Here is a 25,046-nt window from a genome sequence, read left to right as displayed (position 1 = left end):
TGTGTGGGGGTGGTTCTCAGTAGACCAGGACTCTGCGCCTCCTACCTTTCTTAATGTGGCCTTTTCCTTATATCCTTAGTTGTAGAAAATCTGTCTGCTACTCTTCAGGTCAGTTCTGAGAGGCAGCAGTTCTATATGTGGTTGTAGTTTCGGTGTGTCCTCCACCAGCTTGATATGAAACTGAACAAAATTTTTAAGAGATGGTCTGCTTCATTCCCCAGTGTTATTAATCATTTATGAGCTGTAATTTGAACACAGGTTTTCAGATCGAGGCCTGTCCAGTTAGTGTTATAATTACAATAACAACTACAAGCTCCTATTTATTGAGTACTTTGGGCAAGGCTCTGTCCTAAGCACTTGGCTGAAATTAAGTTCAACCTAAACGAGGGCTAGAAAAGGACTCTGGAATCGAGCTCTGCTGCCCCTTGAGCAGTCACTTGCCCCGTCACTTAGTTTCAGTGTCTGTAAAAGGGGAGACATCTGAGACCTTGGAGCATGGGCCAGATCAAATACCTGAGGAACCTATTTCCACAGCCCAAGGAGCCAGTCCTGCCTGAGTACCAGGGCACAGTTCAGTTCAGTGCAGTCGCTCAGTCGTGTCCGACTCTTTGCGACCCCATGAATCGCAGCACGCCACAGCGTTGGGATAAGCCTCCCTCCACTCCCTTACCTCCAGAACCCGCCTCAATCTTGCCCTTGGGCTTTTACACACCTCCAGTTCCCGGAGATCTCAAGAGATCTCAAGAGAGCAGCAGAAAGGAGTACCTTTACTCCGTCAGAACCTCTCTCTTAGATGCCAGAAAAGCCAGATCAAGAGCGACCCCACGGCCTTTCAATGCCGACCACCTTCAGCTCTGCCGTTACTGTACTCTCGGCCTTTTAAACAAACCGCCCCGGAAAGTCTAATCCGAGTCCTTCCCACGGCGACCCGCGCTGTCCAACCAACGCACGTTATCTATAGCCAGGGTTAAGCCTCCTTGTACGTAGAGGACAGCTTGAAAAAAGCCCGGATGTTGACGTCGGCGAGGCGCCATCCTAGTTAAGGGCAGGCCTGTGGGCCCTTCTGGCCTTTTTGTGAGGCCGGGCGGAAACAGCTAACAGCATTTCCACGTTTCCCAGAAGCCTCTCTGCGAAGCACAGAAGTTTCCCGTGGTGCTGCCCCTGGTCCCGTTGAAGGTGGTAGATGTGCCCTGGGAGGCCGGGACCCAGCGGACGAGGGAAATCAACCGAGGGGCCGGGAGCTTCGGCGGATGTGGCCGGGTACTTATTTCCGGAGGAGTAGGGATGTTTTGCGGCCTGCCCAGAGGGCCATGAACCTGGACATGATGCTGGAGACTTACAGCCTCCTGGCCGCGCTCCTTGCAGCCCGGGCGGCTCAGCGAGGACGAAGTACTTTGTGGGAGGGGAGGACTGATGTGCCCAGAGGCGAGTGGGTTGGAAGTGTGGGGCACTGGGCAGGCGTCCTCAGCTTGCCTCTCAGGTTCTCAAGGGAGGCCAGTGTTTCCCTTTGAAGTGAAGTGAAAGTCGCTCAGTTGTGTCCGACTCTTTGCGACCCCATAGACAACTATACACGCCATGGAATTCTCCAGGCCAGAATACTGGAGTGCGTTGGGTAGCCGTTTCCTTCTGCAGGGGATCTTCCTAACGCAGGGATCGAACCCAGATCTCCAGGATTGCAGGCAGATTCTTTACCAGCTGAGCCACAGGGACCCTTCTAGGAGGTAGTTAAGACCCCATACCTGCTTCTACCCCTTGGTGGAAGGAGAGGTGCTGGCTCAGGATCCAGATCTCAGCTGCTGTTAGCAGAGACGAGAGAAAGATAAACGCCTCCCCTACTCTGATCCTTTGCACACATTCCCTTCTCCAGAGCCCCTCCGTGTCTCCCTGAATCTCATCTCCAGAAAGCTTCCTTTCTCACCGTACAGTGGCCCAAGTGAGTGAAAGTTGCTTAGTCATGTCCGACTCTTTGCAACCCTATTGACTGGAATAGGTAACCTTCCCTTCTCCAGGGGATCTTCCCGACCCAGGAATCGAACCGGGGTTTCCTGCATTGCAGGCAGATGCTTTACCAACTGAGCTGTCAGGGAAGCCCTGATATCACGGAAGCTATCCGGGGAAGCACAATGGCCCAAGAGAACACCTAAATTAGGACTAGTAGCACTCTTGGGCGGAGAAAGCAGTGGCAGTCCACTCCAGTACTCTTGCCTGGATGGAGGAGCCTGGTAGGCTGCAGTCCATGGGGTCGCTAAGAGTCTGACTCGACTTCACTTTCACTTTCATGCATTGGAGAAGGAAATGGCAACCCACTCCAGTGTTCTTGCCTTGAGAATCCTAGGGACGGGGGAGCCTGGTGGGCTGCTGTCTATGGGGTCACACGTTGTCAGACACAACTGAAGCAACTTAGCAGCAGCACTCTTGGGACTGCGTTGCTGCCATCTCTTAGGAGGGCACCTTCAGCCACCTGCTCTTAGTGTTCAGCATGAAGGCTGAACTCATTTCCTTTTAACTTTTTATTTTGTAGTGGCTCAGGTGGTAAAGAATCTGCCTGCAAAGCAGGAGACCCAGGTTCGATCCCTGGGTCAAGAAGATGCCTGGAGAAGGGAATGGCTACTCACTCCAGTCTTCTTGCCTGGAGAAGAATTGTAGCCTAGCGGGCTGCAGTCCAAGGGGTCGCAAAGAGTGGGACACAATTGAGCGACCAACACTTTCAGTTTCATAGCAGATTAACAATGTTGTGATAGTTTCAGATGGACAGTAAAGGGACTCAGCCATACATATACATGTATCCGTGCATGCCTGCTAAGTCGCTTCAGTCATGTCTGATTCTTTGCGACCCTATGGACCATAGCCCCACCCCCAGGTTCCTCTGTCCAAGAGATTCTCAATGGATTGGGTTTCCATGCCCTCTTCCAGGGGATCAAACCGGTGTCTCTTACATCTCCTGCACTGGCAGGTGGGTTCTTTACCACTAGCACCACCTGGGAAGCCCCTAAGTGTATCCATTCTCCTCCAAACTTCCCTCCCGTCTAGGCTGCCACATAACCTGGAGGAGAGTTCCCTGTGCTCCACAGGTCTATCCATTTTAAATACAGCAGTTGAACCCATTTTCTGAGGCTCCCACTCACACTTGGAAACTAATTCACCTAACTGGTTTTTCTTTCTGGGTTATTTCCTCCCTTACAGAGTGTTCTGCTTTCTGAACTGCAGCTGGAAATATGCTGGGGAATTTTTTAAGAAGGAGTATATTACTTGGGATTAGAGTTGAAATCACAGCATAGTTATCTTCCATCTTTATTTTTACCATAATGTTTTTATGTGTCAACAGTTGAGAGGTCTTTCTGACCCATTGAGATTTGCTAGCCCTACTTTAGAACAGGAAACTCTTAAAAGAATAAACACAAGGTTGGTGGGACTAAGTATGTCTGCATGTAAGGAGTGGTGCTGGAGGCTCAAATATTGGTATCTCTTGACCAAAGACTTCTCTGAATATGTTTTCCAAAAATGATTATTAATGGGAACTGAGGGTTACTTTTACTTTGCCACATAGCCTCTTCTGAATTGGTAGATCTGGATTCCAGGTTCAACTCAGTCCCCACTAGCTGTGTAGCCTTAAGCATGTATTTTTAAAACATTTTATTTATTTATTCTTGGCTGCGCTGGGTCTTCATTGCTGCACGTGGGCTTTCTCTAGTTGCGGAGAGCTGGGGCTACTCTCTAGTTGCAGTGGGAGGGCTTCTCATTGCGGTGGCTCCTTCTGTTGTGGAGCATGGATTCTAGGGTGCAAGGGCTTCAGTAGCTGCATCACATGGACTCAGCAGTTGTGGCTTGAGGGCTTCATTGCTCCACAGCTTGTGGAATCCTCTCAGACCAGGGATCAAACCACGGTCCCCTGCATTGGTAGGCGTGGATTCTTAACCACGTCCAGGGACATCCTGCCTTAAGTAGATTACTCAACATTTCTGAGCCTTAGTTGGCTCCACTAGCAAAATAAGACCAATGTCAACTTCACAGAGTTGTCTGAGATAAAAGGTGAAGGCATCTAGGCATATCTTTATGATTTGAAGAATGAATAGCAGAGCTGCCTCCTCAACATTTTAGTGTGAAAACTTTTCAACATTTCTAGAGTTTAAAGAATTTTATAGTAAGACTTCTCTGGTGGTGCAGTGGTTAAAATCCACTTTGCCAACCAGGGAACTCCCGGTTAATCCATGGTCGAGCAACTAAGCCAGAGCGCTGTAACTACTGAGCCCAGGAGCCACAACTAGAGAGTCTAGGCACTGCAAAGAAAGATCCTGAATGAAGCAATGAAGATCTCACACGCCGCAACCAAGACTCAACACAGACAAATAAAGGAAGAATTTTATGGTTAACACTCACATGTTCATCATGGTGTGGTTGTGCCCATGACACAGGCAGGATCTTAGTTTCCCAACCAGGGATCCAACCTGGGCCCCCTTGCATTAGGAGCAGGAAGTCTTAACCAGTGCACCACCAGGGAAGTCATTGTATTAATTTTTAAAAGCCATGCATATTAATTATTTCGGAAAAACTTGAACCGAAATTTAGGGTGGGAAGGTGCTCAAGAGGGAGATTATATATATATTTATGGCTGATAGCCCTTATTGCACAGCAAAACCCAACACATTATAACGCAATTTTCCTCCAATTAAACACACACACACAGATAATTTAAAACTTCCTAATTCCAGCTTCACCAAGCACCTTCCCAAGTCGAGTCGGAGTCGGGTGGGCGCCGCGGCGGGGAAGAGAGTAAACCTGTACGAGGTCTCTACCTCGGCGACCCCGGGTTAGGACAGGTGTGTGCGTCTTTCCGCAGGAGCCAGGACCCGCTTCCGGATCCGCGGTCGGGAGGTGTTGGGGCCGTTGGGACACAGTCCAGGACCCAACAAACGCCGAGGTCCTTGGTGGGTTCCACATCCGGCTCATCGAAACTTCCGGGCGAAAACGCCCCCCAAACCCCGGTCTCGCGGCTCAGCCGCTTCCTGCTGTCGCGGCCAATCACCCGTCGCCGCGCGACGCGGGCAGGGAGAGTGCTAGAAGGCCCGGGGCCTTCCATCTTTCTTGAAGGCAAGAAAACTACCCTTTGCCTTCCAGTCCCTTACAAGTCCACCTGCAGAGCCATTGTATTTAAGGGCAAGTGAAAGATGAGAAGCCAGACGGACGCCATGTTTGATACGGTCAAAGGACGGGGCCCTTAAAGGCAGACAGAATTGAAGCCACGGTGTCGCCATATTTTCTGGAGGCACCTTCCGGGTCTCTTAACTCTGGTGTCTGTGTCCAAGCTGCCATGAAGTGAATAAACACCGAGGCGGTCTATTTGTCCCCATCAGAATCCCGAATCCCAGCCCTGCTCCTTCGGTTCCCTTGGCTGCGTACGGAAGCCGAGGCTGGGCGGGGCCTCGGGCTTGGGAGCCCTTCTTGTGGACGACGAGAGCTGAGGCCGGGCGCGGGGACCAGGCGGCCGCTGCTCGGGGCTGGGAGGCCCCATGGCGCCGCCCCCGGCCCCGCTCCTGGTGCTGAGACCGGGGGAGACCGGGCCTGGTTGCAAGAAGCCCTTGGCCGTGAGGTTCGCGGACGTGGCCGTGTACTTCTCCCCGGAGGAGTGGGGGTGTCTGCGGCCCGCGCAGAGGGCCCTGTACCGGGACGTGATGCGGGAGACCTACGGCCACCTGGGCGCGCTCGGTGAGGCCCCGGGTCAGAGCCCCCCTCCTGCTTCACTGGGGTTCACAGGGGAGATCAAATAAGGACCTGGAGGATTGTAAGCCTTAATCCTGCCCTATCCCACCAACAGCACCTGCCACCTCCCATCCCTAACGTTTCAGGTACCCCCACGGGAGTCCTTCCATCTCACATCTGCTTCCTTCTGGAAGGCGCACTGGAGACCCAGTCCAGATTGAGCCTAAACTTTGAGGAGATGCCCTCACCCTGACGCGAGGGGCGCCGTCTTCCCAGGGCAGCCTCAAGCCAGCACCATGATCCCTGTTCTCTCCCAGGATTCCCAGGCCCCAAACCAGCCCTCATCTCTTGGATGGAACAGGAGAGTGAGGCTTGGAGCCCCGCCGCCCAGGATCCTGAGGAGGGGGAAAGCCTGGGAGGAGCTCTGAGAGGTGAGGGATGGTCCCAGGTCTTCCCTGCCTGGCGTTCCAGAGCTTCCTGTCTAGCAGTGTTTCCTTTCAGATCCCCAGCTCCGGCACCCCTAAAGGAATGAAAGAGCCAACCGATGTTGGATACTACCTAAGGAAAAAAGGCAGACCTGATACAAAGTTTTCAGAACTTGAGACAACTTGAGACCAGAATAAGAATCAGGAGCCCAGACTCCCTGTCCTAGAAATGGTGCTCATTCTCTCATTTTCAGGAACTAAAACTCCCTAAGAGGTAAAGAACCTGCCTGCCAATACAGGAGACACAAGAGACAGGGGTTGGATCCCTGAGTGGGGAAGATCCCCTAGAGGAGGAAATGGCCACCCACTCCAGTATTCTTGCCTGGAGAAACCCATGGGCAGAGGAGCCTGGTGGGCTACAGTCCATGGGGTCTCAGAGTTGGACACAACCGAAGCAACTTAGCATAGAAGAATGAAAACAGCTTCAGGTCTGCCTTTTACATTCCTCAAGCAAAGCAAAGTGGTACAAGAGAAAATACCCAGTAATTGAGAGCTTGGCTCTTCACTCCCCACTGGCCCTCACCAGAATCCTCATCAGCACATGTCTTTCCTCCTCTGTAAATGCCTTAATCCTAGCAAAAAAATTGAGGAACCATAAAAATAATAGCTACTGCTTATTAAGCATTTACTAAGTGATGCTTCTACTCATGTAATCCTCCCAACAACCCTGTGAAGTAAAGAAAGCATTACGATTCCCATTTGACACATGGGGAGCCAAGGCCCACCTAAGAGATTTGAACCCTGCTTATGGGTCGCTAAGGGTTGGACACAACTGAGCGACTTCACTTTCACTTTTCACTGTCGCATTGGAGAAGGAAATGGCAACCCACTCCAGTGTTCTTGCCTGGAGAATCCCAGGGACGGGCGGGGGAGCCTGGTGGGCTGCCGTCTTTGGGGTCGCACAGAGTCAGACACGACTGAAGTGAGTTAGCAGTAGCAGTATGGTTTTTCAAAGCCGGTGTTATTCGCTGGGCAGTACTTTTCTGGCACTTCCCTGAGGAAAAGCATCCTATAACCTAAGACAATATAAGCAAATGTGTTTTTAAAAGGAACTTGATTCCTGTTTCCTAGGAGCTACCCCCAACAAAAAGGAAGAGGAACCTGAAGCAGGACTAGGAGCCAAAGCACCGAGAAAGGCTCCTGGGAAGGAGAGGCCTGAGGAGCTGGTTAAACACAACCCTGGCACGACCATCAGCAAAACCTCAGCCAGAGCACAGCCACCCAGACAAGCTGTCTGGGACCAGGGTGCAGGTGCTCAGCCCCCGGCCCCTGTACCCAGCGCGGATGCTCAGGCCAGCCAGCGGCGCCACGTGTGTGCAGACTGCGGCCGGCGCTTCACCTACCCCTCGCTGCTGGTCAGCCACCGGCGCATGCACTCGGGTGAACGGCCGTTCCCCTGCCCCGAGTGTGGCATGCGCTTCAAGAGGAAGTTCGCCGTGGAAGCTCACCAGTGGATCCACCGTTCCTGCTCTGGGGGGCGGCGGGGCCGGAGGCCTGGGATCCGGGCTGTGCCTCGGGCCCCGGTCCGAGGTGACCGGGACCCTCCGGTGCTATTCCGGCACTACCCGGACATCTTTGAGGAGTGCGGGTGAGCGGCTTCCGCTGGCAGGGTTTGAGCCTGACCTCGGCGCTGAGGACTCACTGGGTCCCAAGGGAGGCTCCTGAGTCAGGGCTTTGGGACCTGCAGTTCATCCCTTGGGCTTTCCTCAAGGATCCCTCAAGTTTCCAAGCTTGTAAAAAGAGAAGTGCCTGTAAAGATTCAAATAGATCAAACTCGATACCCCCTCTCCCCCCATCTTTCTTAAAAAAAAACAACGAAGAGTGAGATGCTGGACTTTCCTCAAAGTGTTATCTCAGTGGCAGGTGCAACTAAGATCAAAACTGTCTACAAAAATCCCCACTGCTTATCTGCAGCAGAGGTAAATGCCGAGGGGGACTAAGGCTGAGGAGGAGGCCTCAGATGGAGGGCCTGGTCAAGCCCTAGGTCACTCAACCAACAGGAGGCCCAGGCAGTGAAGTGGGTGGGAAGTGCACAGAAGCACCAGATGCAGACCTCATGTCTGTAGCTTGCTCTCAAGGCACAGCTGGTAAGTCACCCACCCTCCCTGAGCCTCAGCTCCCTCATCTGTAAAATGAGGATCAATAATATCTACCTCAAAGGGTTACTGTGAAGACTGACATTGTAACAAGATAATATGTGTGGCAAAGTAAATGTGCAATAAACATTTGTTGAAAGAGTGAAAATGACTATTGATATTTTCCACTTCAGATCATGAAAAGAAGTCTGCTAAGGAGGCAGGGATGAGTATCAATAGCTGTGTTTCCAGATGAGTCACCCGGGGCTCCAAGTTTCACTGCTACAAGGCCGCAAAGCTGGAAACTGGCACTGCCCACATATTTCTACTACTTCCTATGAGCAGTCAGATCTGGGCAGAACACAGATCAGGGCCTCAGGTAAGAGTGAAGTGAAGGAGCCAGCCTTGCCCGTTGGGCAGTCTCAGCAGGAAAGTGAGAGCCCCACCATAGCTAGAGACCTTTCACTGAGAAAGGGCAGTCAAGGGACTTCCCTGGTGGTCCAGTGGTAAAGACTTTGCCCTCCAATGCAGGGAACTAGGGTTCAATTCCTGGTGGGGGAACTAAAATCCCACATGCCTTGTGGCCAAAAACCCAAAATATAAAACAAGCAGTGTTATAACAAATTCAATAAAGACTTTAAAAATGATCTAAATAAAGAAAAAGTTCTTAAAAGAGGAAAAAAGTCAACATTCAGTGATCATATTGAATGACTTCTGTTGGAGACACTGCCTGGTGATAAAGGACTCCCAAGATGAGGAAGACTAATTTCCCTCATTCTGCAACATCATCTGTGGAATTTGTGTAGGGCTCCAGGGACACACTGACTCAGGACCAACATTCAAAAGATTGATTGGGGCTGTAATGGAGGAGTCCAGAGGCACCACCATCCTGGTTGGTGATATACCAGGAAATGCAACTTGGAAGAAAAGGAGTGGTTGTGCTTCCTACAGCATTATGTAAGAAATGGTTGTAGTGAGATTTTTCAGGCAGAGGAAGTAGGGATGGAGGCTTATTTCCCAGAAAGGATAAAAGATGGACACAGTGTGGAGTGGAGGTTAGAAGCATGGGCTCTGGAGTCAGACTGTCTGCCTTCAGATCCTGACTCAGCTGCTTTGTAACTGTGAACTTGGGCAAGTCACTTCTTGCTCCAAGTCACCTCTCTATGCCTTACTATCTTCATCTATAAAACCTGGATAATAATAGCATCTACCTCAAAAGACTGATGTAACGATTAAATGAGATAATACAGGATGACGCCTTGTACATTATAGTTTAACAAACATTGGTTATTGTTGTTATTCAAACACAATACAAAATAGTATGTGAGCAGGACCAAGAGGAGACATGGGCAGGTCTTCTGAATCAAGGAAGTCTTCCTAGAGGAGATACTTCAACTGTCCTTGAAGGATGAGAAAGATTTCAACCAGGATGGGCATGTATAGGGAATGATTAGCAGCTCCACTTGATTGAAACATAAAGACTGAAAGTAAAGAATAATGGATACCAGATGCAGCCAAGAGGCGGGACCTATCTGGGAGGACCACAGATCCTAGTGGGGGATCTTGAGGTTCACCCTGTAGGCACTGAGGAGCCATAGAAAGTCCCTGTACTCAGTAGGAGCGAGTTCCTGCTGTCAGAAACTGTCAGAAAATGTCTTTGTCTGGACTTCCCTGGTGGTCCAGTGGTTAAGACTCCAACTTTCCAATGCAGGGGCTGAGGGATTGATCCCCGGTCAGGGAACTAAGATCCCACATGCCCTGTGGCCCAGCCAAATTAATATATATATATGTCTTTGTCAAACAGTGTGCAGTGTGACCCATGAGAGGAGCCTGGGCATGAGACATGGGAAATCTACTGGGCATCTGCTCCCAGGTAGAAACAATTAGTAGTGGGACCAAGCTAGAAAGCAAGACTTTTTGTTTGTTTGTTTGCAGTTACCCTTGTCTGCTGACCTTGGAAAGAACGGTACTCCTGAGAGACTTCTGTCATAGAACCTGCATGGTTCAGTGAACTGACCAACATGAGCTGTGAACAAGTAAGTCCCAGAGGTTTCAAGCGTAGAGAGCTGCAGCAAGGGAGCCTAAGCACTAGGGCAGGTGTGAAGGTCCAGGGGTGACCAGTACTGGATGAGGTGAGTTATGGGGGGCAGGGGGAGAACTGAGAGGAGAAGCCACCGAGAGGGGAACAGAACCAGACATAATGTGTCACGCAGAACTGCCCAGGTCAGCACTTGGCACAGAGCAAGTGCTGTCTACTCTTTCTCGTTTATCCAGTTAACACATATCTACTAAGCATTTGAAAGTGAAAGTGAAAGTGAAGTCGCTCAGTTGTGTCCGACTCTTTGCGACCCCATGGACTGTAACCTATCAGGCTCCTCTGTCCATGAGATTTTCCAGGCAATAGCACTGGAGTGGATTGCCATTTCCTTCTCCAGAGGATCTTCCCGACCCAGGGATTGAACCCAGGTGTACCATAACTCCCAAGCACTCAAACGACATACTCATTTCCCATGATTTGACCCCTAAACACAACCCTATTATGTACTTTTGGTAAACAATCCACCTGCAATGCAGGAAACCCTGGTTCGATTCCCGGGTCAGGAAGATACCCTGGAGAAGGGCTAGGCTACCCACTCCAGTATTCTGGCCTGGAGAATTCCATGGACTACACAGTCCCCGGGGTTGAAAACAGTTGGACACAACTGAGCAACTTTCATTTTTTCTATTATGTACTTTTAATATTTAGGGTCAATGTTGATGTTTGATAGAAAACAACAAAATTCTGTAAAGCAATTATCTTTCAATTAAAGAATAAATTAATTTAAAATTTTTTCAGTTCAGTTACTCAGTTGTGTTCGACTCTTTGTGACCCCATGGACTGTAGTACACCAGGCTTCCCTGTCCATCACCAACTCCCAGAGTTTATTCAAACTCATGTCCATGGAGTCAGCGATACCATCCAACCATCTCATCCTCTGTCATCCCCTTCTCCTCCCGCCTTCAATCTTTCCTGGCATCAGGGTCTTTTCCAATGAGTCAGTTCTTCACATCAGGTGGCCAAAGTATTGGAGCTTCAGCTTTAGCATTACTCCTTCCAATGAAGATTCAGGACTGATTTCCTTTAGGAGGGACTTGTTTGATCTTGCAGTCCAAGAAATTCTCAAGAGTCTTCTCCAACACCACAGTTCAAAAGCATCAATTCTTTGGCACTCAGCTTTCCTTATAGTCCAGCTCTCACATCTATACATGATTACTGTAGCTTTGACCAGACGGACCTTTGCTGGCAAAGTAATGTCTCAGTTTTTTAATATGTTGTCTAGTTTGGTCATAGTTTTTCTTCCAAGGAGCAAGCATCTTTTAATTTCATGGCTGCAATCACCATCTACAGTGATTTTGGAGCCCCCCAAAATAAAGTCAGCTACTGTTTTCACTGTTTCCCCATCTATTTGCCATGAAGTGACGAGATCGGATGCCATGATTTTAGTTTTCTGAATGTTGAGTTTTAAGTCAGCTTTTTCATTCTCCTCTGTCACTTTCATCAAGAGGCTCTTTATTTCTTCTTCACTTTCTGCCATAAGGGTGGTGTCATCTGCATATCTGAGGTTATTGATATTTCTCCCGACAATCTTGATTCCAGTTTGTGCTTCATCCAGCCCAGTGTTTCTCATGATGTACTCTGCATATAAGTTAAATAAGCAAGGTGACAATATACAGCCTTGATGTACTCCTTTCCCAATTTGGACCCAGTCTGTTGTTCCATATCCAGTTCTAAATGTTGCTTCATGACCTGCATACAGGTTTCTCAGGAGGCAGGTCAGGTGGTCTGGTATTCCCATCTCTAAGAATTTTTCACAGTTTGTTGTGATGCACACAACCAAAGGCTTTGGCATAGTCAACAAAGCAGAAACATGTTTTTTCTGGAACTCTTGCTTTTTCTATGATTCAACAGATGTTGGCAATTTGATCTCTGGTTCCTCTGCCTTTTCTAAATCCAGCTTAAACATCTGGACGTTCACAGTTCACATACTGTTGAAGCCTGGCTTGGAGAATTTTGAGCATTACTGTGCTAGCGTGTGAGATGAGTGCAATTGTAGGGTAGTTTGAATATTTTTTGGCATTGCCTTTCTTTGGGATTGGAATGAAAACTGATCTTTTCCAGTCCCATGGCCACTGCTGAGTTTTCCAAATTTGCTGGCATATTGAGTGCAGCACTTTCACAGCATCATCTTTTAGGCTTTGAAATAGCTCAACTGGAATTCCACCACCTCCACTAGTTTTGTTCGTAGTGATGCTTCCTAAGGCCCACTTGACTTCGAATTCTAGGATGTTGAAATAAAAAAAAATATTTAGAGCTCATCATTTTAATTTCTTCTCTCTACATTTAATGCAACAGAATGGAATCACATACCTACTCCATTATTCTTTCTGGGAAATCCCATGGATAGAGGAGCCTGGTGTGCTAAGGTGCATGGTGTCACAAAGAGTCAGACATGACTTGGTGACTACAGAACAACAGTGGAATGGCATAGGTGACCAGAAGCAGTATTTCTGACTTCCAGGTCCCTGCTTCTTGTCCTACCCCACATACAACTGCATCTTCGTGACCTGGCCTAAAATCCCACCTCTCTCAGGTTGCTGAGATTGTGTCTTCAGTAACCCATGATGTCATGAGTTCTGGAGTCAGAACACTCACTAGCTGTGTGGCCTGCAGTAAGGTCATTCCCTGGGGCTGTGGTCTACTGATCCAGAAGGGTACTTATCTCTGAAGTGTTCTGAGGGATTAAATGAGTTAACAGGCAAATGCACTTAGAACAGAGTCTGGCATGTATTAATAGTAAGTGATTGATCAAGGTAAGCTAATATTATTGATGTCTTACTCACTTCACAGAACCAACTGCAGTTCTTGTATAATTGGCCACTGTTCTGTTAGGAGAGCTTGGAATTGGAGGCACACTGAGATGGAGCATTGAAAGCAAATGAGTCCTGTCATCCCTTAATTCATCTCACATTTTAAAACTTTTTTTAAAATCTTTTTTTTACTTCAATCATAACTTAATAACTTGAGAATCCAGTTCGTTTTCACAATGTCAGCTGCTGCTGCTAAGTCGCTTCAGTTGTGTCCGACTCTGTGCGACCCCAGAGACGGCAGGGGCCCGTAAATTCGAAGCGTTAATGTTGCATTTCTGGAAGGCGTCTGAAGGAGGCAGCGCCAGGAGGAAAGGCTGGATTAGGAGTCTGAAGACCCAGTCACTAACACGCGGCCAGACCTTGGGTCTTAACTGGGCTTCAGTTTCCTCTTCTGTAAAATGCCTGAACTCTAAGGCACTGAGAAGCATGCGTCCCAGTGCCCTCAGTAAGATACAGTAAATGTGTGAAAATGATAGATGTCTCTGCAGGGCGTAGACAATCAGTGTAGGAATATTTAAGAAACCGTTAGTAGAGGTATGGTGGGGGCTGGGGGAGAGGACATTCACTGAATATTCTGCTGTAACCTTCTAAATGAAAAATAAACAAAAATATGAGAAATAGTTTGTTAAAAAAATTTTTTTAAACACCAGGCCACTGAATGGGCCTTCTTTCGCGGATTGAGAAGGGGACGTTTGTTCGTATCGCCCCTTATTCCTGGCCCTGCGGCCACTCTTCCTCGCCACCGCGCAGCCGCGCACCCGCCTCACCTTTCACCCGCCAGATATGAGCGCGGACGCCGAAGCAGCTGCGGCCATCTTAACTATGGGCAAGAGGCCCTTGCAAGGCCACCGGCAGAATAGCAAGAGAAGACAACTCGAGGGGGGAATAAACCAGATATCAATGCCTTTCTCTAAAATGGACGGTAGAGTGCCACCGCCTCTTCTGAGGGAGCCTTCATTTCTCGACCCACGGACCAATGAGTTCGGTTAAGGGGCCGTTACCCGCCGTCCTAGAGGGGGTCCCACTACAAGCTACTTCCGGTCGCCTGGGCCTGGAGGGACCCACCCCCACCCTGCACCGAAGGCCGAGTCTCTAGAGTCCACCCCCGGCTCCCGATCTGGGCGCCCAGAGGTGTCGGTGAAGACCCGGCGGGAAGAAGGGGGGAGAAGGCCGCGGGCATCGTGAAAGTGGCCCTATATTTCTTCCCCGAGGAGTGGGGTGTCTGCGGTGAAAAACCTGCACCGGCCGCGTTCGGTGACGCCCAGCGTCCCGGATCTCCGAGAAGGGAAGGCAGTGGGTGGGAAGAGCCAGAGCCGGGCTGGGTGTCTGACTCCACTCCTGCCTCATGATAATTGGTTCCCGGGATCCTCGCCAGATCAGTCTGACTGAAATTCATGAGTTACCCTCCACTGTCAGATACCAATACTGGCTCCGCAAGACTTGTGCAAAAACTAAAGAACCTGTACTGGTCTTCAAGGCCCGTAACACTCTTAACATCTTCCTCTTTCTGTACCAGCACGCCATCTCATTGGCTCCTGCCAAGTAGAATCTTTGTATTTTGGACATGCTTCTAGCTTAATGAGTCTTTGTTCTTGCTGTTCTGTCTGTTACACACTACCCTCCAACTCTCACACCCTTCACTGCCTTTCTCAGATGCCATCTTCAAGAAATTTCTTAGGAGAGGGATGAATTGGGAGATTGGGATTGACAAATACACTCTACTATATATATTAAATAGATAACTAGAGCTTCCCTGGTGGCTCAGTGGTAAAGAATCTGCCTGTCAATGCAGGAGACATGAGTTCAGTCCTGGTCTGGGGAGATCCCACATGCCGAGGAGCAGCTAAGCGCAGGTGTCACAACTACTGAAGCCTGCTCGCTCTAGAGCTTGTGCTCTGCAACAAGAGAGGCCACCGCACTGAGAAGCCCTGGCACTGCAACTAGAGAGTAACCACCACTCACTGAAACTGGAGAAAAGCCCTCCCATCAACAAAGATGCAACACAATCAAATCAATAAATAAAAATTTAAAAATAAAATAAATAACTAATAGGGACCTACTATAGAGCTTAGGGAACTCTACTCAATACTCCAATGATCTATATGGGAAAAGAATCTAAAAAAGAATCAATGTACATGTAACTGATTCACTTGGCTGTACACCTGAAACTAACAACACTGTAAATCAACTATACTCCCAATACAAATTTATAAAAGAAGAAGAAGGAAAGAAAGAGAGTAAAGAAATTTCTTCTGGAGCTTTTCTGCCCTGTACTGGAAGTCTCCAAACTGTGGCTCTGTGTCCATCTCTAGCCCTGAGCACAGTCTGCCCAGAAGTCCTCTCTGCACCTTTGCCAGCAAAGCTCCTACCTGGAATCTCTCTTAAAACACCTAGAACAATGCCTGGCATATATGAGGTGCCCAGTGTGCTGTGTGCTTAGTCGCTCAGTCGTGTCTGACTCTTTGTGACCTCATCTGACAGGTTCCTCTGTCCATGGAGATTCTCCAGGCAAGAATACTGGACCGACGTGTTGTGCCCTCCTCCAGGGGATCTTCCCAAACCAGGGATTGAACCCAGGTCTCCCACTTTGCAGGCATATTCTTTACTGTCTGAGCCACCATGGAAGCCCGAGGTGCCCAATACATTTTCATTAAATGAATGCAAAGGTGCCCTCAGGCTGCACCTTCATCCCCACGCCACCGAGTGCAATCATGGTTTGCCTTTACTTACAACTTGGCCCAGTGCACGCCTCTCTCTCTTTTAAATGTTTATTTTATTTGGGTGCTCTGGGTCTTAGTTTTGGCAAAGGGATCACATGGACTCAAGTTGTAGCTCACAGGCTCAGTGGTTGTGACTCAGGGGGCTTAGTTGCTTCAAGGCTTGTGGGACCTTAGTTCTCCAATCAATGATTAAACCTGAGTCCCCTGCATTGTAAGGCAGATTCTTAACCACTGGACCACCAGGGAAGTCCACACAGGTAGTCTTCCCAGGAGTAGGAAGTCTGAAGGCAAGCCAGAAAGATGAAAAGTAGAATCGACGTCCCAGTTCCAGCTGGAAGGGAAAAATGTTTGTTGAGTAAGAAACACCCTCTGCATGTTCTTTACCGCTGACCTTACTAGTTTTTGCTGATCTGAATTTATGACACCCACTGGATATTGCAATCTTGACCTTCTCTTTCTCACTTAATTGGCTCTGAAGCATCCAAGTGGTCCCATGATTAGGTCATTCTTTATGAATCATCCAAAGGTCAGTGGCTGTGTGTGAATTCAAGTTTAAGACGGAGGCAGTGTGAGACTTCCCTGGCAGTCTCGTGGTTAAGATTTTGTGCTCCCAAGGCATGTCCCACAGCATGGCCAAAAAATAAAAGTTTAGGATGGAGACAGTTTATCTGTCTCTCAGGTCCCTGGTCCCATCACAGCTGCTCCTCTGGTTGAGAGTATCTCCTCTGTTGACCCTGGAGTGGGTGGGAAAGTCCCTGACCTGCAAGCCCTCAACTGGCCAACACAGTCTAGAAGGGGGCTTCCAGGGACTGGGTACCCACTGAATGCTTCTTAGTGAAGTTTGGTTCTATCAGCCTGAACATGAGTAGACCTTGGAGATTTAACAGGGAAAAATGTAAGTTTTGAATCTGTTTCCCAGCACTCATTCAGAAAAGTGATACATTTGGAAGGGGTCAGCAACAGGAGTTGTCATGAGGCCCTAGAGTCAGAGACACTGACGTGGTCTTTGAGCCTATGGCCAAGGCTTCCTGTAGTCGGGGTTTTCCCAGGCCCTCAGCCTGTGCCCAGCTTCAACACCTGGCACTGACGACTTACCTTCATCCCCAGCCGGAGTGCAATTATGCTTTACCCTTACCTTCAACTTGGCCCAGGGCACTCTTTTTTTTTTTTAATATTTATTTTATTTGGCTGTGCCAGGTCTTAGTTGTGGCATGTGACGTCTTTGTTGCAGCATGCGGGATCTAGTTTCCTGACCAAGGGTTGAACCCAGACCCCCTGCAGTGGAAGCACTGAGTCCTAACCACTGGACCGCCAGGGTAGTCCGGGCCCAGTGCACTCTGGGGAGGGACCTGTCACTTGCAGCTAGTGCTATACCTCTCATGCGATTTGCTGACTCACACAGGCAAGGAGTCTTACTACTGTCCCCACAGTGGAAGGTGCTGCAGCCAGAGGCCAGAGCAGACCCACCAGCCTGGTGCTGTGGCCCTCAGAATCCCATCTAGGGGAGCAGACTCCGCCCTAGGCTCTTCTCCAGGAGGGTCCAGACTCCCCTGCAAGTGTCCAGGACTACCCAGGGCTCTCTTCCGGATCTGTGTGTGATGGGGTTGGGCACTGACAGGTGACAAAAAACCTTCAGTCTTAATGGAAATTTTCTATTGTCTTTTTTGTCTTTCAGGGGGCCTGAGAGGCAAGGAGGACTAGGGCCCCTAGTCAACTCTGTGCCCTTAGTCCTTGTCCTCTACTGGCCACCCTCCAACAAGCCTCTCTCTTTAGCCAGGCTGACCCCTCCCAAGTTTATGTCTTCCCCTTCCCTTCTTCTGTTGAGATTTTTTTTTTTTTTTTTTTTGGCTGTGCTGAATCTTAGTTGCAGCATGAAGGATCTTCGATCTTCATGGTAGCATGCGGGATCTTTAGTTTCAGCATGCAAACTAGTTGCAGCCTGTGGGATCTAGTTCCCTGATCAGGGATCGAACCCGGTCCCCCTGCACTGGCAGTGCAGAGTCTTAGCCACTGGGTCACCAGGGAAGTTCAGAGATCGGTTCACTTGCCCAGCTGGCCTGGGGAGAAGCAGCCACCAGATACAAGGAGTCTGCGAAGGTCTCAGGGAGGCCTTTGGAAGGAAGGAGGCAAACAGACCAAAGCTCCAGAGTAAGCCCCCAGACCAGCAAATGTGAAGCGCTTGTCCATGAAGTGTGTGAAATGCAGTGATTGATTTATCTGGCCAAAGGAAAAATATCAAGCCTTCTTAGGCAGGGTATATTTATGAAGGCTTGTGGGAAGCACTGAGTAGGCAGTCAGTAAATGTGTCCAGTGAGAGAGCTTGGAGGTAAAAATGATGAAGAGAGTTGGTGCCATTTGCTAAGACAACACCCCAGGGGCGGCAGGCAGAGGGAAGTAAAGGATGAGTTCAGCTTGAGCCTGCAAAATCCGAGGTGTTCGTGGGCCATCCATGCCAGGGCACGGTGGCAAGTGGCTCTGGGACCAGGAATTCAAGGAACTCGCCTTGCTGCTGCTGCTGCTGCTAAGTCGCTTCAGTCGTGTCCGACTCTGTGCGACCCCATAGACGGCAGCCCACCAGGCTTCCCCGTCCCTGGGATTCTCCAGGCAAGAATACTGGAGTGGGTTGCCAACTCGCCTTGAGCTAGAGCTAAATGGATGTTTGGGAGGCGTCCTGAAGGGTACGTGGGGAGGGGGTAAGCTTACAGAAAGAGGGTCCTTCCGACCTTTCTCAGACCTCATCCTACCCTTCGCCGACTGCCCCCACGATCTCCTGAAACTGAAGTTCCCAGAATTTCAAAGCTCGATCAAGTTTCTTTTTCCCGCTCCATTCTTTTACTTTCGACAGCGCGGGAAGCGTGCAGTCACCCAGCGATGGGCCAGCCACGAAACCTAACGTCTGAAATCACTGCGCGGAGCGGGTCGGAGTCGGGGCTGGAGGTCGCTGCTCCAAGTCTGGGCGGGGCCACGGCGAGGCCTCCAGCGCGGCGGGCGCGGGGACCGGCAGGGGAAGCCCGGCCGCCGCGCCGGAGAACGCCTCCCCCACTGCCCGGGCCGGTGGCGGCGCCTTCCCGGGCGCCTGTAGCCGCCGCGGCCATGTTGGCTGAGGGCTCGAAGACAAAGCCACCTGGAGACAGCAGGGTGGCGTCATACGGGCACGATGGCGCGGGAGCGAAATGCGTGGGGCCGCGTGGCCGCCATCTCTTAGGAGAGCACCTTCAGCCACCTGCCCTCAGTGTTCAGCCACCCCCGTGGACCCTCGAGGGGCCGTTCCTGCTCTCCCGGCCTCCCGACCGCGCCCTGACTCTTGAGCCCGGCCGGGGAGCGTTCTGGATCTCGGAGGCTCCGCGGACCCCGGCGGGTAGGGGTGGCGCCGGCCCGCCGCCCGGATGGCATTTACGATGGCGCCGCCCCCGGCCCCGCTCCCCGCGCGGGAACCTAACGGGGTCAGGCCCCAGGGGGGGACATCCGAGCCCGTGAGCTTCGCGGACGTGGCCGTGTACTTCTCCCCGGAGGAGTGGGGGTGTCTGCGGCCCGCGCAGAGGGCCCTGTACCGGGACGTGATGCGGGAGACCTATGGCCACCTGGGCGCGCTTGGTGAGGCCCCACCCGCCCGCCTGTGCTCACAACCCCGTCCACCCCGCCCAGCCTCTGGATCCTGCACGTGGAGTGGGAGGGCCCAGGAAGTCGGGACCCTGGGCTGCGGCCTCCCCCGCAGCGTGGGCTTTGCGTTCTCTCCCCCTTCCCTCCAGGCTTCCGAGGCACCAAGCCAGCCCTCATCTCCTGGGTGGAGGAAGAGGCAGAACTGTGGCGTCCAGATGCCGGGCCTCCTGAGATGGGAGAATGTCTTACAGAAGCAGACACAGGTGAAGTAGTGGGGACCTCCTCTGGGTCCTACCCATCATGTTACCCTGTGCCAACTCCTTACCTGCTCATCAGTTTCCTGCCTGAATTGCTTTCCCAGCTAAGGTTATAATTATGCCTGATCCCTGCCTAGCTTCTGGATTCAGCCTAGAAAGGGCCAGAGAGTGTGACCCAGGCATCCCTGCCTCTCCACTCCCCAGCTCCTCCGAACCTGAGCCCCTGACCTCTAGCTGGTCTCTAAGTTCCTCTGAGCGCCACATCACCCCACCTGTTGTTAGCCTGTTCTCTAGCTCCTCCACCACCTCCTGTGTTCACTTTGGTTTTGTTATATTTTTGTTGCAGCCTCCTTTCTCTTGGCTGGTACTGTTTTGTTCCTTTGGTTCATTCTGTCCTCCTGTTGCACTTGTGCCCAGCCCCTTTGAACTTGGCAATGCCTGCCTCCTTCATGCCTCTCAGTGCTGTTCCCGCTGCTGGCTGCATACTTAACATCCACTCATGCTCTGTGATCTAGCTCAATTGTCGTCCCCCAACCCCCATTTCCCCAGCTCCCAGAATGTACTGTGCCCCTGTCCTTCCTTCTCTTTTTGCCTCTACAGTTTTTCTTTCTGTCCTGCGCGACTGAGGGTAAAGTGTAACTTCTAACTTCCCTGCCTGTACCGAGCTGAGTCCCAGAGGCAGCTGTATCTAAGAGGCTTCTCTGATCCCATAGTGGGTGTGGGCATCAAGGACCAGGATAAGCTGAGGTCTGAGCTCTCCCCTTGTCTCCCGGCAGTTTCCGGAAATCAGGCAGAAAAAGGACAAAGAGGAGGGAGGCAAGCACTGGGGAAGATTCCTTCTGTGGACACTCAGCTTCCCGGGCTGACGGCTCTCAAACCCCTCTCTGCTGGCTTTCCTTATGGTTGGCAGCAGCCACCGAAGGTGCCTCGCCGGGGTCGCCCGCCACTCTCTGCCCACCCTCCAGTCCCCAGAGCCGACCGGCGGCATGGCTGCTACGTGTGCGGGAAGAGTTTCGCCTGGCGCTCCACCCTGGTGGAGCATCTCTACACCCACACGGGCGAGAAGCCCTTTGCCTGCCCGGACTGTGGCAAGGGCTTCAGCCAGGCGTCCTCTCTGAGCAAGCACCGGGCCATCCACCGTGGGGAACGGCCCCACCGCTGCCCGGACTGCGGCCGGGCCTTCACGCAGCGCTCGGCGCTCACCACCCACCTCCGGGTCCACACGGGCGAGAAGCCCTACCGCTGCACCGACTGCGGCCGCTGCTTCAGCCAGAGCTCCGCCCTCTACCAGCACCAGCGGGTTCACAGCGGGGAGACCCCCTTCCCCTGCCCGCACTGTGGCCGAGCCTTTGCCCATGCCTCCGACCTCCGGCGCCACGTGCGCACCCACACCGGCGAGAAGCCCTACCCGTGCCCAGACTGCGGGCGCTGCTTCCGGCAGAGCTCGGAGATGGCCGCCCACCGGCGCACCCACAGCGGCGAGCGCCCCTACGCCTGTCCTCAGTGTGGCAGGGGCTTTGGCCAGAAGTCAGCCATGGCCAAGCACCAGTGGGTCCATCGTCCAGGGGCGGGGGTGCGCAGGGGCGGGGGTGCAGGTGGGCTGCCTGTGCCCCTGGCCTCTGCCCGAGGGGACCTGGATCCCCCCGTGGGCTTCCAGCATTACCCAGAGATATTCCAGGAGTGTGGGTGATGGCTTCATGGGTGACAAGGCCAAGGGTGAAGATGTAAACATTGTCTGAGGCCCAAGATGGCCTCAGGGGCCTCAAACTCAGGCAACTCCAGGGAGGTCACAAAATTCCCAGAGGCCGCTGGACCTGGGGGTGGGAGGTGAGGACCATTTTATCTTAGGCCTTCACTAGTTTCATCTGCTGAGACCTTGTCCCCTGTGGTCCCAGACTCTAGAGCCCCCTTTGTTGAGTCAGGGCTGAGGTAAGAACCCCCACTAGACTTCCACTCTGGGAAAGGCTGTTTCTCAGCTTAGGTGTAAGAGGACTGAGGTGGAGAATTTTGTTTTATCCACTGATTTGACTGGAGAAGTTAAAAACTGATGGCCAGGTACTGAATCTGGTCTCCCAGCAGCCTTTTACAATACATGTATTTTTAGACCAGCCAGCATTTTTCAGTGTTATGAATTATTTGTTAAGATGTAAAAATCAGGCTATTTCACACAAAAAAACAAGTTTCTGGCCTTTTGAAAAAAATCCAAAGATTTGGCGGCTTGATCTGAGCTCCCACAAAACCACCGTTGTCAGGAGCTTAGAGGCCCCTTTGAATGGAGCCCAGGCTCTTCAGTTCAGCCCACCTGCCAACTCAGCACTTCCTGACCAGGGTCAGCTGCCACTTGTCATGGCTGTTTCTGGCAAAGCAGGCCCTCTCCATCTGGCATTTTCTACTCATTTACATGACCTGTTGGACTCCTGTAGTCACTTTTTAAACAATATATATTTTTAATACATAAAAATATGTATTTATTTATTTGGCTGGTCTTAGTGGTCTTAGGATCTAGTTCCCCAACCAGGGATCGAACCCGAGCCTGCTACATTGAGAGCACTGAGTCTTAGCCACTGAATTGCCAGGGATGCCCCCTCCTGTATTCATTTGAGTTTACAAACTATAGTCTCTGGCATTCAGTTGTTTTTGAATCAGGGATTCAGGTAGAGAGCACATTTGTGAAAGGGCAGCAGGAAAGAAGTAAAAGCAGGCTTTTCTGTTAGATCTTGGCTCATATTGCATTTTACGGTTTACAAAGGACTGTCTCGTCCATCAACTCAACTCACCCTCATAATTGCCTCTGGAAGGAAGCATCTGCTTGGAGAGGACAGGTCATCAGGAAGAGGCAGTTAGGACTGAATGTTTTCAATATTTATTTGGCTGCATTGGGTCTAGTTGTGGCACACGAGCTCAGTAGTTGGGGGTGCAGGTTTAGTTGCCCTGTGGTATGTAGGATCTTTGTTCCCAGGCCTGGGATTGAACCTGCATCCTCTCCATTGGAAGGTGGATTCTTAACCAGTAGACCACCAGGGAAGTTCCAGGACTGAATCTGTTGCCCCAAACAAGTGGTGGCTCCACCTCGGCACCCCTCAGCTGACCTGCACTTCCTGTTTCTGAAGGAGAAGGACCCAAGAGCCCCTGTGATGTGTTGGATCTTTGTTCCCTTCTTGGGCCTCCCTGGGAGAGCCCTATGGCTTAGGCTTTGCCACTTTAGGCTGAGATAGGAAGGCCTCATTACATTTTTTTTTAAATGGCTTTATTTCATTTAATCTTTTGCTCTCTGGCATGTAGGATCTTTGTTCCCTGAGCAGAGATCAAACCTGTGCCCCTTGCATAGGAAGCACAGAGCCTTAACCACTGAACCACCAGGGAAGTCCCTCATCACATTTTTGAACTGAAAGAGATCTGAGGCTTTCCATCCTTTTGCAGCTGGGGACACAGACTGGGAAAGACTGAGTAACCTGCCCACGATCTCACACAGGGCAAGAGACGCTAGGATTCTGGGTTTCCTTCTGTCTTCACACCACTCCTGAGTTCCTTGTCAGTGTCTCAGCCAGGGTTCTGGAGGCATCTCCCAGACAGGGACAGAGCAGCCCAGTGTTAGTGAAGCCCAGGTACAGGATGAGTGACAAAGCCACCAAGGCAAGGGAAAAACCGGCCTGAGAGGAGAGTTCCAGGGCCAACAGAATCAAACCTTGCATCTTCACTCTCTAGGATCTCCGTCACCAGCAAAGGGGGACCAGAACAGGAACATTTGGGATCAGCAGCCAGAGGGAACTGTGCTTGTCTATATTCCCAAGCTCTGCACAGAATCCCTCCCCCATCACCCTGCGACTCCATTATTCATCTTCCACTCATTTCTTTGTGGTCAGAGTCCAGCATTGCCCAGGTGATGGAAGCAGCCAGCCATGGACAGACAGACTCTTTCCTGCCACTGGTCAGGACAACCTTTCACCTCAAGTAGGATTAGCAAGGGCCTATGTCCTCGGTTGCCTTCTGACAACTCAGCCCTGTGTCTGGCCTAACTTAGGAAGAAACCAGATTTGTCAGCCTAAAGGAATTAATAAAGGAAGAGCTTGAAAATTTGGGGAAAAGACTGTTTAGGTAAACTGATGAACTGACTTGATTCCAACCTAATTGGCCCCACCAAGACCTCTCTTAGCCTTAAGTTCACTGGGAGAATCTGCCAACTGTCACAAGGGAGATGTGGGAGTGAGGAGAGGCACCTTGGCAGTAGTAGCTACCTTTTAATCCCCTAAAGAAGCCATCCTTCTGCCCTTCAGCACTGCCTGAGGAACACACAGCCTGCAATACCAGTTCTCAGCTCAGCCTCAAAGCCAGATCTAGACCCTGCCCTGAGCTTGCAAATTTACAGTATTGTAATTACTATTTTCTCTTGAGTACTTTGAAGTTTTCAAGACTTGCTTAGGGCCCTCAAACCAAATCCAACTCCTCTGCTTCCTGCCCTCCTGACCCAAATTTCCTCCACTTAATGAGTTTCTGAGAGTCATGGAACACCTAAGCCTCAGTCTTGCCCCCTTCTTAGCTCCTCACTCCTTGGCATGGATTCTTCCCCCTGGCCCCGCTAAAGATAGGGCTTCTCTTTAATTACTGGCTACACTGGGTCTTCACTGCTGTGCATAGGCTTTCTCTAGTTGCAGCAGGTGGGGGCTACTCTCTAGCTGTGGTATATGGGCTTCTCATTTCAGAAGCTTTGCTTGTTGCAGACCATGGGCTCTAGAGCGTGCAGGCTCAGTAGTTGTGGCTCACAGGCTTAGTTGCATCCAAGGCACGTGGACCCTTCCCAGACCAGGGACTGAACCCGTGTCCTCTGAATTGGCAGGCAGATTCTTAACCATTGGACCACCAGGGATGTACCATAGGTCTTTGAGGCTCAGCCCGCGAAGCAAGTTGAGCCAGGTAGAGGGTTTTTCTAGGGCTTCTTTGGTGCATCAGGAGAAATGCTTATCTGTACTAGTGAAAACCTGAGCCCTATCCACACAGCGTATCCCTAATGTGTCCAGGTCATGTAAAGGGTATTGATTTGAGCTCCAAAGACCCCCTAAGTCTGGGCAGTGTTGGGGGGTGGGCGATATTTGTTTATGTGTATCTTTCTAGGAACATGTGCAAAGACATTTATGATTCAGAGGCTAAAATCTGCCCCAGACCAGTACTTTTCAAAGTAAGGCCTTTCTGCCGCAGAATTATATGTAGTATCTTTTCAGAAGCAGCTGTCTCCCTGAGCCCTGTCCCTAGTCTGTTGAATCAGTATTTCCAGGGATGGAATCTTATGCCTGCTAAAGTTTGAGAGGA

At 50.9% G+C, this 25,046-nt stretch overlaps 1 protein-coding gene across 1 annotated transcript; it reads left to right on the top strand.

Annotated features, from left to right (window-relative positions):
* LOC102172404 (zinc finger protein 764) lies at positions 3,021–24,122 on the top strand. The gene is made up of 7 exons (XM_018039986.1): positions 3,021–5,703; positions 6,015–6,128; positions 7,254–7,772; positions 18,731–19,062; positions 19,248–19,479; positions 19,635–19,748; positions 20,519–24,122. The coding sequence occupies exons 1-7, from the start codon at positions 5,508–5,510 to the stop codon at positions 21,430–21,432; spliced, it is 2,421 nt and encodes an 806-aa protein (XP_017895475.1). The 5' UTR covers positions 3,021–5,507; the 3' UTR covers positions 21,433–24,122.

This window comes from Capra hircus, chromosome 25 (assembly GCF_001704415.2).
Source record: "Capra hircus breed San Clemente chromosome 25, ASM170441v1, whole genome shotgun sequence".
NCBI classification, from domain to species: Eukaryota; Metazoa; Chordata; class Mammalia; order Artiodactyla; family Bovidae; genus Capra; species Capra hircus.
This window is presented reverse-complemented; position numbering and strand designations above follow the sequence as displayed.